Source organism: Heptranchias perlo, chromosome 9 (genome assembly GCF_035084215.1).
Source record: "Heptranchias perlo isolate sHepPer1 chromosome 9, sHepPer1.hap1, whole genome shotgun sequence".
In the NCBI taxonomy this organism is placed as follows: domain Eukaryota; kingdom Metazoa; phylum Chordata; class Chondrichthyes; order Hexanchiformes; family Hexanchidae; genus Heptranchias; species Heptranchias perlo.
The window spans coordinates 24,745,801-24,760,263 of NC_090333.1; the positions used below are offsets into that span (position 1 = coordinate 24,745,801).

Here is a 14,463-nt window from a genome sequence, read left to right on the forward strand (position 1 = left end):
CCCCCCCCCCGGACAGGGTTTAATCCTTCCCCCCCCCCCCGGACAGGGTTTAATCCTTCCCCTCCCCCCCCCCCCCCCCGGACAGGGTTTAATCCTTCCCCCCCCCCCGGACAGGGTTTAATCCTCTTTCCCCTCCCCCCCCCGGACAGGGTTTAATCCTCTTTCCCCTCCCCCCCCGGACAGGGTTTAATCCTCTTTCCCCTCCCCCCCCGGACAGGGTTTAATCCTCTTTCCCCTCCCCCCCGGACAGGGTTTAATCCTCTTTCCCCTCCCCCCCCGGACAGGGTTTAATCCTCTCTTTCCCCCCCCCCCCCGGACAGGGTTTAATCCTCTCTTCCCCCCCCCCCCGGACAGGGTTTAATCCTCTCCTTCCCCCCCCCCCCGGACAGGGTTTAAGCCTCTCTTCTTCCCCTCCCCCCCCGGACAGGGTTTAATCCCCCTCCCCCCCCGGACAGGGTTTAATCCCCCCTCCCCCCCCCCGGACAGGGTTTAATCCCCCCTCCCCCCCCCGGACAGGGTTTAATCCCCCTCCCCCCCCGGACAGGGTTTAATCCCCCTCCCCCCCCCCGGACAGGGTTTAATCCCCCCTCCCCCCCGGACAGGGTTTAATTCCCCCTCCCGATCATCATCTCTCAGTTGCTGGGTTGCATCGATTTCCAGTGCATTTGATGCAGGGACGGTTTACATTCCGCAGTCACCCAGCAGCGTCCTTTGTTGACAATGTCTGGTTCCCTTTTTCTATTAACAATCGACAGGAAATCGAAGCTTGCATCTCGCGGTTTATATCCTGTGACGTTTATGCAAAGTGTTTTTTAATTGTTTTTGCTTAAAAACCGATGCAAAGTTTCATTTCCTATTTTAAGAATATTTTGATCATAACGGCCCTTGTGGCAATATAGCAAATATCATTTGACTCCCAATTTTTGGCCTATTGTTTATTACCGAAGGGTTCCGGTCGGTTTATTTATCTTGTATTTTAATTTGCTTCTAGTCTTTGATATATATATATACACACGTGTGTGTGTGTGTGTGTGTGTGTGTATTTATGGCTTCCTCCTTGAGAGTGATCTGTAATCCAGTCGTATAGATCTATTTATAATATTTCAAGCTTTGTAATGATGCTGAACATTTTAGACATTCTACTCTATGTTCCACCATCTATTTGGGTATCGGAATTATACAATAGATTTTGTTGGTGCTTATCAATTTTATAAATCCTATAGAAATGGGATGTCTTGCTATAATTCTGTATTTCTGGATACAGTAGTGGGAATGTTTGACACTGGTATCTTTAGGTTGAACTTTTTTTGGTAATTTGTTACTGGCCACTCTTTAATATTTGTAAAAATACATTTTATGTATAATCTCAGGTGGCAAAATGTAAACTTTTGTGTAAATTTTTGCATTGTAGGTGATTGAATTTGACAACCATGGCGTCGGAGTCCGGACTGTCCAATCCCAGCTCTCGGATAATGACCTTTTATCCTACAATGGAGGAATTCAAAAATTTCAGCCGTTACATTGCATATATAGAGTCACAAGGAGCCCACCGTGCTGGACTTGCAAAGGTAACTTGACAAATGTACATAACTATAGTTGTATTTTCCTTTAGATAATGTCTTCTACTTAATTTCCAACTCTTAAGGATGATTATCTCAAGTTGGAGTAAAGCTTGCCACTGTGGCACTGTAGGGACAGATTTGTATCTGACATTTGCTGGCTGCAGGGGCTGTGTAATCCGTGCTATTGCACAAGGTCCCAAGCCAGTCAGGGGTTTCTAAGCGCACACTTTGTTATTCTATAAACTGGAGAACTGTTTCCAATTTGCTGGTATCAAAACAGCGAGACCGACAAAAAAAAAAACCCAAAAAATAAATGCCCACAATCTGTGTCCTAAACAAGTATTGATCCTAATGAAAATGTCTGTCCCAATACTCCATCCTCATTTGTTCGAAGTAATATCACTTTTACTCTCAATCTGCTTGCCATGACAGCTGGGTGTGAGGACATTTTTTACATTGGCCGCCCATGCATCAATTTTTGTTAGTTAATCTCTCTCTTTCATTCCCACTTTCAAGACCTTTATAATCGTTCAATGCCATTTACTCTTGTGTTTTATATTACCTATTGCAAACATGCCTTTTCACAATTGTACATGTGCAGATTTGACACCAGAGTAAATGGTAGTATTTAGTAACATTGTCTAGAAGGGGCCTGAAACCAAAAATCCGCACGGGGCCCCTGCAAGGCAATCACCGTGCCAACTGTTCATGACCTGGTAGCACACGATGCAGCTGCAACCTGGATGTTTTGCAACACTGTTACCACTCCCCTCTGTACAGTAGTTCTTTAAATGGTATGTGTTTCTAATGCACATTCAAATGAATGATAATGTTACTTAGCAAAACCAACAGATATAATGCAAAACTATTTTAAATGACATTTTTTAATTTGCTGTTATGGTATTGCAACTGTGAATAAGACAGGCCTTTTGAATGTCGCCAGTTTGCTCAAACCATGTACCAAAATAGGTTTTCAAAAATGGGTACCATGATTGTATAATACTGCAAGAATTGTTTTGTCTTCAGTTTTCTCTCTAGTTTATTCTCCTTAAGTCTCTTCGTAAAGTGATGACTCATGCTGAAATGTGGTTCACGAGGTACTGGCGGTCCTCTGGTACCTCACCTTAGTGGCCATTATTCATGAGTGCACCCAGAAAATGTAAGTGGGCTATTATAATGGAGGGAGCATCACACTTGAGCCTTGAGTTTACACAATGCCCTTAAACCAAGGATTGCTAGATTCTGATCAAAGAACCATGACTAATTATTCTTCATTCCCCTTTTTGTCTCTTTCCCTTTCACTCCCCACCCCATCCTTCCTGCAGCCTAGGGATGCTGAGCTACCTGTAGCATCCCTATGGGAACATTGGCGCACTTAGAGATCTCAGGGATGGAACCCGATTTGTATGACTTATTACCATGACAGATGTTGCCTGTTCAGGTTAAAGGCACCATATATAACAGCAATTAATATATCTAAAGCTGTTTTCTCTGGGAAATGTGAATAGAGAGTTTTGAATACAGATTTCCCCCAAAAAGTCATATTTGGCTGCTTTTTAATAGTTTCACATTACTTTTTGAATTCTCAAAAACTTCTTTTTGACTTGCATTTCAAGTCTGAGGTCTCTGCTTAATGAGGTTTGTGATATTCAAACTTTGCATATGTGGCAATTAAAATGTAAGTTGGAAGTGAAAAACAAGTCACAATATTGGAATTCGGTGACTGACTAAATAATGCATCTTCAGTAGAATACTTTGGAGAGAAGATTGGGGAAAATAACTGATAGCATTCCCACTAAGATTTGATCATGAGGATCCAAGTAGATTAGCCTTGTGTCCAGATCATGTGTTGCTGTTTGAGTAACAGTCACAGGTGCTTATTGCACTGTACTTTGTGATGTCACATGGGAGAGTAGGCATTTAAAAGAAAGTATATTTGTAAGAAAAGTGATAGTGCAGCTGAGTTTAGAGCTTCATATAGGCTCATACAATATACAACAACTACTTGCATTTATATAGTACCTTTTAACATAGTAAAACGTCCCAAGGCGCTTCACAGGAGTGTTATCAAACAAAATTTGACACCATGCCACATAAGGAGATACTAGATACCAGGTGACAAAAAGTTTGGTCAAAGAGTTAGGTTTTAAGGAGTGTCTTAAGGGAGAAGAGAGAGAGGCAGAGGGATTTAGGGAGGGAATTCCAGAGCTTAGGACCTACGTAGCCGAAGGCACAGCTGCCAAAGGTGGAGCGATTAAAATCAGGGATGAGCAAGAGGCAAGAATTGGAGGAGCAAAGAGATCTCGGAGGGTTGGAGGAGGTTACAAAGGTAGGGAGGGGCGAGGCCATGGAGGCATTTGAAAAGGAGGATGAGAATTTTAAAATCGAGGTGTTGCTGGACAAGGAGCCACTCTAGGTCAGCGAGCACAGGGGTGATGGGTGAACAGGACTTGGTGTGAGTTCGGATATGGGGAAGAGAGTTTTGGATGAGCTCAAGTTTATGGAGGGTGGAAGATGCGAGGCCGGCCAGGAGAACATTGGAATAGTCAAGTCCAGAGGTAACAAAGGCACGGATGAGTGTTTCAGCAGCAGATGAGCTGAGGCGGGGCGGAGACAGACGATGTTACGGAGGTGGAAGTAGGCAGTCTTGGTGATGGAGCGGATACGTGGTTAGAAGCTCATCTCAGTCAAATAGGACGGCACAGTTGCGAGCGGTCTGGTTCAGCCTCACAGTGGCCAGGGAGATGGATGGAGTCGGTGGCTAAGGAACAGAGTTTGTGGCGGGGACCGAAGACTATGGCTTCAGTCTTCCCAATATTTAGTTGGAGGAAATTTTTGCTCAGTACATAGTTACAATTACCCACTGATCTCAGCAGTTTATAAGTAGCTACAGTTACCTGGATTTGCCTATTTAGAGCAGTGACCTTAAAGACACAGATAAAGTTAGCAGTTAAATATCATAACAGTGTTCCTGACTGAGAAGTCACAGGAGATCTGCTAGTATGTTACAATACTGTTGACTTCACTTGGCCTAGATCTTAAAAAGCAGCATTGCACAAAACTAGATGTACTTTTGTTTTTCCTCAAACATACATAGAAATTTGGAGCTTTGAGTTGTGAGTTTACCAAGCTAATTATTCTTGTCCCTAACAGGTGGTCCCTCCAAAAGAATGGAAGCCTTGTCAGTGCTATGATGACCTTGATGATCTGGTGATTCCAGCCCCGATTCAACAGGTGGTGACAGGCCAGTCTGGGCTCTTCACGCAGTACAACATCCAGAAGAAGCCAATCACTGTACGCGAATTCCGAAAAATTGCTAACAGTGACAAGTAAGAGAGCCTCTCTTCCGGTATCCCTTTTTATAGGGGATTGTTAGTAAAAACCAATTTGTTAGCCAAATTGTATGATACTAAACTAGAAGCCAACAAATGTATTTTCTTAAAAGCATACAAAATGTGTTTTTGTGGTTTGCTCAAGTAACTAACAATTCTTCGGGTGTATCATAATTGTGTCCTAACATTTTCCATTCAGATTCTGGTTTAGAGCTGAAGTTGGGAGTCTGCGGCCTCAGCATCCAGCAAAACCCATGGTGTTTGCTCAATATTTGAGTGTTCTAGCATTTCAGCAATGAACAAGAGAACACAGTCAATAGTTGTAGCGATTTTCATATATGGCAAGATATCAAACATAGATGACTGAATTAAGTAACCTAAAGAATTAGCAGATACTGGGAAGCATGTTTGTAAATAGTTTTCATGATCCTTCCCTGAAGTATTGTTTTAAGTGGATTATAAAATGTCGATGACCTTCACTATGTTCCACTAAGCATACATTATATAAATATATCTATATAATAAACATACAGTGTATATTGATAATGGTAAGTATAACTTTAGATTTAGATTTTTAAAAGAACTCTCAGGCAGTGTTGTGAGGTATAATGTGACCATGTAAAAATGCATATGGTTTCCTAACAGATGAGTGAGATAATCTCTGCATTCAGGTCCCTTCAGCTGTGGGCGCTAAAGAGTTGAAATGGGAGATTTTAGTGGCATCTCTTCATTAAACGTGTGAAGACTTAATATGCTTGAAAATAGAGTGCCAAAAATTAATGCTGTAGAGGAGTTAAGACTAGATTAAAGGATTTGTTAAAAGATCTCAAAATCACTTGAGTACTTGAATTTGCAACTCCTGTGAACTTCCATGAAGATAGTTAAAGCAACAACAATCCAATATAGCCTTAATGGTCGAAGTGCTGGAGTTAATAGCATCTGAAGGCAGTCAAGCTGCTTGCAAAGTATGAGATAACTTGTCCTGTGGTAGCGCTTTGTGGTTTGATGCTCAAATTAACCTAGCTGTGTCCTGGCCCTTTGGAGCTTAATTGCCCAATCATCCAATCTGGAGCTTAGGCAGTCAGACTTTTTAAGATGTTGGTTCTATCTCTAAAATAGGTGGTGGGGGGCAGAGGCAGAGGGAGTACAGGCATGTGAAGTGTTTAGGGGAAGGGGTGAAAGATGTGTAGTACATTATTTTAACTAATAATGTAAAAGTAAAGTTTAAAAAATTGAGATGACAAACAGAAGTGTTTCAATTTTATTTTAATTGTTTTTTAAATGTAGTTGTATTGGGTTACTAGTATTGAAGCTATTGCTGACATTTTAATGGTGTTTTATTACTCTAATTATTTTTTTTGCCAGTGTGTGAGCTGAAAACGTGGGGTGGGGAGGGGATTTCTCTGGACCTGTCAGCACAGTAAGGATTAAAAATAAATATTTGAAATATGCTATTCCTCCTCCCAGATTCTCACTTGCAATCCAGCTGATGAACTCTAGAAGTTAAGCATAGCTCATTTCAGATCTAATTTGAAGTTCTGGTTAGGATTATTCCCTTTTTTTTTGGGCTGTTAAATGTGTATGTACCTTTTTCAGATACTGCACCCCTCGCTATACAGACTTTGATGATCTCGAGCGCAAGTATTGGAAAAATCTCACATTCAATGCACCAATCTATGGTGCAGATGTCAATGGTACACTGTACAATAAGGTGAGATATAAATAAGTCCCACACTTTTGATTACCATTGTGGTTCCCAGATACATTTAATGAAGCAGTCTCATTCTCATATGGTGCAACTCACTTCAGTTTGCCCCAGTTTTTTCCTTCTCTCCTGCTCCTGAAAATTTTATTTTAAACTGAATGGATTCTGAGCTGTGTATTTTTGTAATATAACCGGAGCTGATGAGAACTGTACTTTGTGATTGAGGATGAGTGAGAGACATAGTTTCACTTCTGAGCCTGTTGTTACTTTTACAAATCAACATGAGCAAATTACAGAATGTATATTTTCATAATTCAAGTTAGAGCAGCATAAAAATGCTAGAAAGATTCCGATTTATGAATATTCCCACTTTTTTAGGTCTTCCAGGAGAGCATGCGTTTAAGTTGTTCAAATTGACAGTGTCAGTCTTCAGCTGCCTCTGCTCATTGCCTTTATTTTCTCCTTTCTTCCCCTGCGAGTTGAGATCTGGAGCTCTGTGTATGAGTAGGGTGTTGCTGTGCTTAGTTTCAGTAATATACTCTTTTTCCAGAGAGAGCATGGGGCATGGATGCTTTCTCGGGGTGAATTAGCATAAGTGAATAGAAGTCCTGAAGAGGCAGAGTTTTCTTTTCCTTTTCTCCTTGCCTCATTGCCTTTGTCTGAGATGATGGGTCAGATATCTACTTCCAAATCCCTTTGACAGTGCTGATCCATGCTTCCTAGTTGTGCCTGAGTTGCATGGCTGATTGATCAGTTGTCTCTCTCTTCCCTCACCAAATATGGATGTGCCCGACCTCTTGGCAACTTCCAATTGAGATCAGGTACATGCTGATTAAAGAATTGTAAATACAGAACTGTGACTCATTGGAGCATTTGTGTGGGTTATTGTAAATCAAAACACCACTTGGGACTCTGTCCTTTGACAAAAAGTTACTGATTAATAGCAGTTTATTTTTTTTTCCTCATGGTGCACCTAAATTTCCAGGACAATTTGTGGTTTGGAGGGGGGAGTGAAAAGGTTGTAATAATCCCTTCCGTATCGGAAAGAAAGGTTGGATTGTCTCCGGACTCTTTCGTATTCCCACAGGATTCATGCATTAGTTTACACCTTTGTAGTTAAAACAGTTTTAATTTTGCACATTTCCAAATACAGTATTTTTTAAACACAATATTTTGCTTACAGATATAATTTCCTGTTTGTTTAGGGTGTGACTGAATGGAACATTGGGCATTTGAACACCATCCTAGATGTGGTGGAAAAAGAGAGTGGCATCACAATTGAAGGTGTCAATACTCCGTACCTCTACTTCGGAATGTGGAAAACCACCTTTGCTTGGCACACTGAGGACATGGATCTCTACAGCATTAACTACCTGCACTTTGGCGAACCCAAATCCTGGTAACAGGCTCAGATTTGGCTTGCACTCTTCATATTTGCTTCTAAACACTATATCTTAGATTTAAAATGTCCTATCATAATGACGTAGCTCAGACAGATCAGTGCTTTACTTCAAACACTAATATGATTAGTCAACAACTCCATTATTGTAGCATGCGGTTACCAGGATGGTAGAAGGCAAACCAGATGGACCTTGGTCTTTTTTTGTCGAGCAACTCCTATGTTCCTATGGAGTTCCTTGTCAAATCCTAATATGGAGCTCCAAGTAGAAGTGAGCTGATCTATTTTGGAGAAGGGGTGGAGTGAGAAGGAATTGACTTTGATTACATAGTCACTGCTTGACTTGTGTTTTTTGCTGATTAATTGTATGGTGTTCATACAAATGTTGAAAAGATTGTGATTAGATTATGTACTATTAGGGCTTGAAGCAATATTAAAAGAAAAAGCTTATGTTTATTAGTGCCTTTCACATCATCAGAATGTCCCAAACTGCTTCATGGTCAGTTAGCTACTTTTGAAGGGTAGTTGCTGTTATGTAGGCAAATGCAGTCAGTTTGCATTCAGCAACTAGCTAAATGACCAGTTAATCTGTTTTTAGTGGTGTTGGTCAAGCAGTAAATGTTGGCCAGGACACAGAGACCACCTGTACTGGAAAAACTGTCCCTGATCCCGATGTTGTCTGCAGCTTGTCTTGTGAAATGGAGCAGTAAAGACATGTCTCCTCTGATGTGTCCAGCTATGCATGGAGGGCGCCTGGGTCTTGAAATTTGGATAGAATGCTTTGCGTGTGGCTATCACTTTTTTTTTTATTCGTTCGAGATGTGGACGTCACAGGCAAGGCCAGCATTTATTGCCCATCCCTAATTGTCCTTGAGAAGGTGGTGGTGAGCCGTCATCTTGAACCGTTGCAGTCTGTGTGGTGAGGTTTCTGCCACAGTGCTGTTAGCCAGGGAATTCCAGGATTTTGACCCAGCGACGATGAAGGATCGGTGATATATTTCCAAGACGGGATGTTGTGTGACTTGGAGGGGATCGTGCAGGTGGTGTTCCCATGTGCCTGCTGCCCTTGTCCTTCTAGGTGGTAGAGGTCGCGGGTTTGGGAGGTGCTGTCGAAGCCTTGGCGAGTTGCTGCAGTGCATCCTGTAGATGGTACACACTGCAGCCACGTGCGCCAGTGGTGAAGGGAGTGAATGTTTAGGGCGGTGGATGGGGTGCCAATCAAGCGGGCTGCTTTGTCCTGGATGGTGTCGAGCTTCTTGTGTTGTTGGAGCTGCACTCATCCAGGCAAGTGGAGAGTATTCCATCATGCTCCTGACTTGTGCCTTGTAGATGGTGGAAAGGCTTTGGGGAGTCAGGAGGTGAGTCACTCGCCACAGAATACCCAGCCTCTGACCTGCTCTTATAGTCACAATATTTATATGGCTGGCCCAGTTAAGTTTCTGGTCAATGGCGAGTCCCAGGATGTTGATGGTGGGGGATTCAGTGATGGTAATCCTGTTGAGTGTCAAGGGGAGGTAGTTGGACTCTGTTGTTGGAGATGGTCACTGTCTGGCGCGAATGTTACTTGCCACTTTTCAGCCCGAGCCTGGATGTTGTCCAGGTCTTGCTGCATGTGGGCACGTACTGCTTCATTATCTGAGGGGTTGCGAATGGAACTGAACTGAACACTGCAATCATCAGTGAACATCCCCATTTCTGACCTAATGATGGAGGGAAGGTCACTGATGAAGCAGCTGAAGATGGTTGGACCTAGGATTGAATCATGGAAAGGTTATAGCACGGATGGAGGCCATTCAGCCCATCAAGCCTGTGCCGCCCTATGCAAGAGCAATCAAGCTGGTCCCACTCCCCCGCCCTATCCCTGTAGCCCGCAAATTTTTTCCTTTCAGTACTTATCCAGTTCCCTTTTGAAAACCCCATGATTGAATCTGCCTCTACCACCCCCTCTGGCAGTGCATTCTAGATCCTAACCACTCGCTGTGGGAAAAAGTTTTTCCTCAGGTCACCTTTGGTTCTTTTGCCAATCACCGTAAATCTATGTCCTCTGGCTCTTGACCCTTCCGTCAATGGGAACTGTTCCTTTCTCTCTACTCTGTCTAGACCCTTCATGATTTTGAATACCTCTATCAAATCTCCTCTCAACCTTCTCTGATCCAAGGAGAACAACCCCAGCTTCGCAGGTCTATCCACGTAACTGAAGTCCCTCATCCCTGGCATCATTCTAGTAAATCTCTTCTGCACACTTTCTAAGGCCTTCACATCTTTCCGAAAGTACGGTGCCCAGAACTGGACACAATACTCCAGTTGTGGCCAAACCAGTGTTTTATAAAGGTTCTGCATGACCTCCTTGCTTTTGTACTTTATGCCTCAATTCATAAAGCCCAGGATCCCGTATGCTTTTTTAACCGCTTTCTCAACCTGCCCCACCACCTTCAACGATTTGTGCACATATACACCCAGATCTCTTCCTGTACCTCTTTTAGAATTGTGCCCACTAGTTTATATTGCCTCTCCTCGTTCTTCCTACCTAAATGTATCACTTCGCATTTTTTTGGGTTAAATTTCATCTGCCACATTTCCGCCCATGCCACCAGCCTGTCTATATCCTCTTGAAGTCTTATTACTATCCTCCTCACTGTTCATTACACTTCCAAGTTTTGTGTCATCTGCAAATTTGGAAATTGCGCCCTGTATTTCCAAGTCATTAATATATATCAAGAAAAGCAGTGGTCCCAGCACTGACCCCTCCCTCCGGTCTGAAAAACAGCCGTTCACCACTACACTCTGTTTCCTGTTACTTAGCCAATTCTGTATCCATGCTGCTACTACCCCTTTTATTCCATGGGCTTCAATCTTAATGACAAGCCTATTATGCCTTTTGAAAGTCCATATATATACATCAACTGCATTGCCCTCATCTACCCACTCTGTTACCTCATCAAAAAACTCTCTCAAGTTAGTTAAACAAGATTTGTCTTTAGGGAAAGCCAGCATAGATTTGTTAATCAATCCACACATGTCCAAATGACTGCTAATTCTGTCCTGGATTATCGTTTCTAAAAGTTTCCCCTCCACTGAGGTTAAACTGACTGGCCTGTAGTTGCTGGGTTTATCCTTACACCCTTTTTTGAACAAGGATGTAACATTTGCAATTCTCCAGTCCTCCGCACCACCCCTGTATCTACGGATGTTTGGAAGATTATGGCCGGTACCTCCACAATTTCCACCCTTCCCTCAGTAACCTAGGATGTATCCCATCTGGACTTGGTGACTTATCTACTTTTAAGTACAGTTAGCCTTTCTAGTTCCTCCTCTTTATCAATTTTTAGCCCATCCACTATCCCAACTACCTCTTCACTTACTGAGATTTTGGCAACATCACCTTCCTTGGTAAAGACAGATGCAAAGTATTAATTTAATACCTCTGCCTTCATGAGTAGATCTCCTTTTTCGTCCCTAATGGGCCCCACCCCTCCTCTTGCTACCAGTTTACTGTTATACATGCCTATCGAAGACTTTTGGGTTCCCTTTTATGTTGGCTGCCAGTTTATTCTCATACTCTCTCTTTGCCCCTCTTTCCTTTTTCACTTCCCCTCTGAACTTTCTATATTCAGCCTGGTTCTCACTTGTGTTGTCAACCTGACCTTCATCTAAAGCATCCAGCATATTTGGAAACAAGCGAGGAGTGTCTATACGAACTACTTGTACAGTGTGTGCCCACAGCAGCCAAGATTATTGAAGAAAAACATTGGTGTTTTTTTTTAAAAAAACAGCAAAATGTAAAACCCACAGAGTTTCCAGCAAAAACTAATACACAGAGAAAATACAGCAATGTTTACTGGAAAATGTTGGCAGGGGTGGGGGGTGGCGGAGGAGAGAGTGGACTATTTCTGTAGATGATCCCAACATCTACCTACCTTTTTAAGAGCTCTGCTTTGAGCAAGACAAGCTCCATGATCCCCAGTGCTCCCATTTGAACTGGGTTGGGAAGCAGCACACTGTGGGCACTCTCTTGCTGACTGTTGGAAGTTCGGGTGAGGGATCTAATTTTGTACGTGTATATCACCAAAATTACCGGTCAGGAAATCTGGCGACCACAGGCCTGAATTTCCAAGGCATGCCTGCAAAGCTCTGCACCCCAGCAAGACCTTGGATAGTTTTCCTCGCTGTTCCTGAAGTTTGTGTTGAGCTTGGTTGGAGAAGTGTACAAAGTTCAAAGATGGAGTGGTCAGAGTGGAAATGAGAAGTGAAGTTCAAGGAGTTCAGTCACTGGTTATGTGTATGTCTGCCCAATATAGAGGAGAGTGCACTATGATGGTTGGGGGGTTAAAGCAGATTGAAGGGGTCTTTTTTTATAGGCTGTGCTATAACTTACCTAGGAGTACTTGATACTGACATAGGTCACTCGACGTGGACACGTTTTCAATCCCTAGCATTAACATCACTTGTGTTGACTTACTTTTGTACAAAAAACATACCTGCACAAAAAATTATTAAAGCAAATCATTTATTCTAATAGAATATATCTGGTTTGCTAATTTAAAATGTATTGTTATTAATCATTATTTTTGGATATGTTTTATTGCTTTTCCACCTGAAATAAGGCAGCATCGTTTGATGGTGACCTATATAGACAACGTGCGTCATGGCTTTTTCCTTGGAAAGTCAGGACAAAGAGAGTTTCGCTCAGTGCATTAGTGATGCTATAGGTATGGGGATCTGCAGCTTCTGGAACTCGGGAAGCTCTAACTAGTGGTAGAATTGTGCAGCTGCAGGTGTGTTTTTTGTCACAGAATGGTGGTGCCCAAATAAGGAGTTTACAACATATATAGCAAATGTAATATATATAAATAGCTAACTGTGTATATTATATTCTTACAGGTACACTGTTCCTCCAGAGCATGGAAAGCGACTGGAACGCCTGGCTAAAGGTAAAAATTTGTATTGTAATCTGTTCCTACCTTCTGAATTTCTACCTTGAAATAACTTAACTTGGAGGGCATGTTCTAGAATCATAGAAATTAACGGCACAGAAGGAGGCCATTCGGCCCAACGTGTCTGTGCCGGAATCTATTGTGCCGTTCTATTGAATGTATTCCCCCATTTTATAATTGGAGGGAGGTTGGTGAGGGCTGGAAATGTTCCCAGATTTTGTTTGATTTCTTTTTAAGGAACCATCAACTTTCTTACTGTTAAGAACACAGGCAAGATCACATTTCCGTCCTTGCTGGCCACTTCGTGACGTCACTCTGGAATATCCTGGAGCAGTTGTGACTTTCAACAATTCTGAGAGCCAATCAAGCTGCATGACCCTGGGAAACCAGTGTTTGGATTACGGCTCCAGATTGGAGTTGTCTTTCTCGCTCATCTTTCTTACCCCCCATTATTGTCTTCTAATGCAGTCACTCCAAAATCCATTCTGTTGGTGATCTCATGGGAAAGGCTTGAGCTTTTTAAAAGTCAAATCAAATTTTCTCTCTTTTCAATATATAAAATAGAAGGGGGGGGAGGAGGGGTGCTACTTATACTCTTTTTTTTTTTCTCTTCTCCCCCATCCCTGATTTGCCGCTGCCTTGAAGGGACAATCTTTTGGGACCCAGACAAAAAAAGTATTTTCATGCATGTAAAAACCTGCCATTTAGAGCTCTTACATTCCTGGATGAGTATCTCTGGTGACAAAAGCTGTAGGGGCACATTCTGGAGTGATTCCAGTGAGTTGGTGCTTCCTACTGGCCTGGAGTCTGATCTGTAGTTGCCCAATCCAATACAGAGAGTGATTTCACCAACTATTCATGCTCTTGGCCTAAAGGGGTCTGAGTATCTTATTTACTGGTTGGAAAGACACGAGTCTGTTACTTTGAAAAGTCAATCTCCAGTTTGTTTTAAAGTCTTTTAGAAAAAGCAAAGAAATTCAATAATCCACACAGCCTCTCTACTTCAACTGATAAATCTGATGAATACCAGGAAGTTTTGCAAAGCGCAGTTGTTCAGAATACGCAGATGTAGTCGGTAGCTCCTTTCAACAGTTTTTTTTGGCAGCCCAAGTTTTTGAAATGTGCTTGAATTATAAACTTTAATGAAGGTGTTAAAAGCATAAACATTCGTAATCATGTTATTGAGTAAATGTGTAACTTTTTTGTTTTGTTTAAAACCTTATTTTGGACATTCTACATTTCAGTTTCTGAGGAAAAGAATGGTGGTCAAACATTTTTTTCATAAAGCATTTTGATTCAATTTATTTATCTTTTTCTTATTAGTATGTTTTTCTGACTGGTCATTCATGATTAGTTGTTTCCTCAAGTCCTTAGTAGATTCTGATGAGTAGTTTTATGGCTATTTTTCTTATTTTTGATTCATGCAGTCCCTACCTCTTCAGTTCTAATTTTCGACTATTTTACTTTGAAACACAATCAATGAAGTGTGATTGACAACAAAAAGTGGCAGGAAGTGTTAGATTATAGGAAA

At 42.0% G+C, this 14,463-nt stretch overlaps 1 protein-coding gene across 3 annotated transcripts in view; it reads left to right on the plus strand.

Annotated features, from left to right (window-relative positions):
• The window catches only part of LOC137325203 (lysine-specific demethylase 4A-like), a 62,031-nt gene that overhangs the window by 1,560 nt on the left and 46,008 nt on the right, over window positions 1-14,463 (plus strand). For all 3 annotated transcript variants that reach the window (XM_067990036.1, XM_067990035.1, XM_067990037.1), the window contains exons 2-6: window positions 1,412-1,568; window positions 4,716-4,891; window positions 6,491-6,605; window positions 7,805-7,998; window positions 12,880-12,929. In XM_067990036.1, coding sequence (XP_067846137.1) covers window positions 1,431-1,568; window positions 4,716-4,891; window positions 6,491-6,605; window positions 7,805-7,998; window positions 12,880-12,929 — 673 coding nt within the window. In that variant the 5' untranslated portion in view covers window positions 1,412-1,430. The remainder of the gene's footprint in view (window positions 1-1,411; window positions 1,569-4,715; window positions 4,892-6,490; window positions 6,606-7,804; window positions 7,999-12,879; window positions 12,930-14,463) is intronic.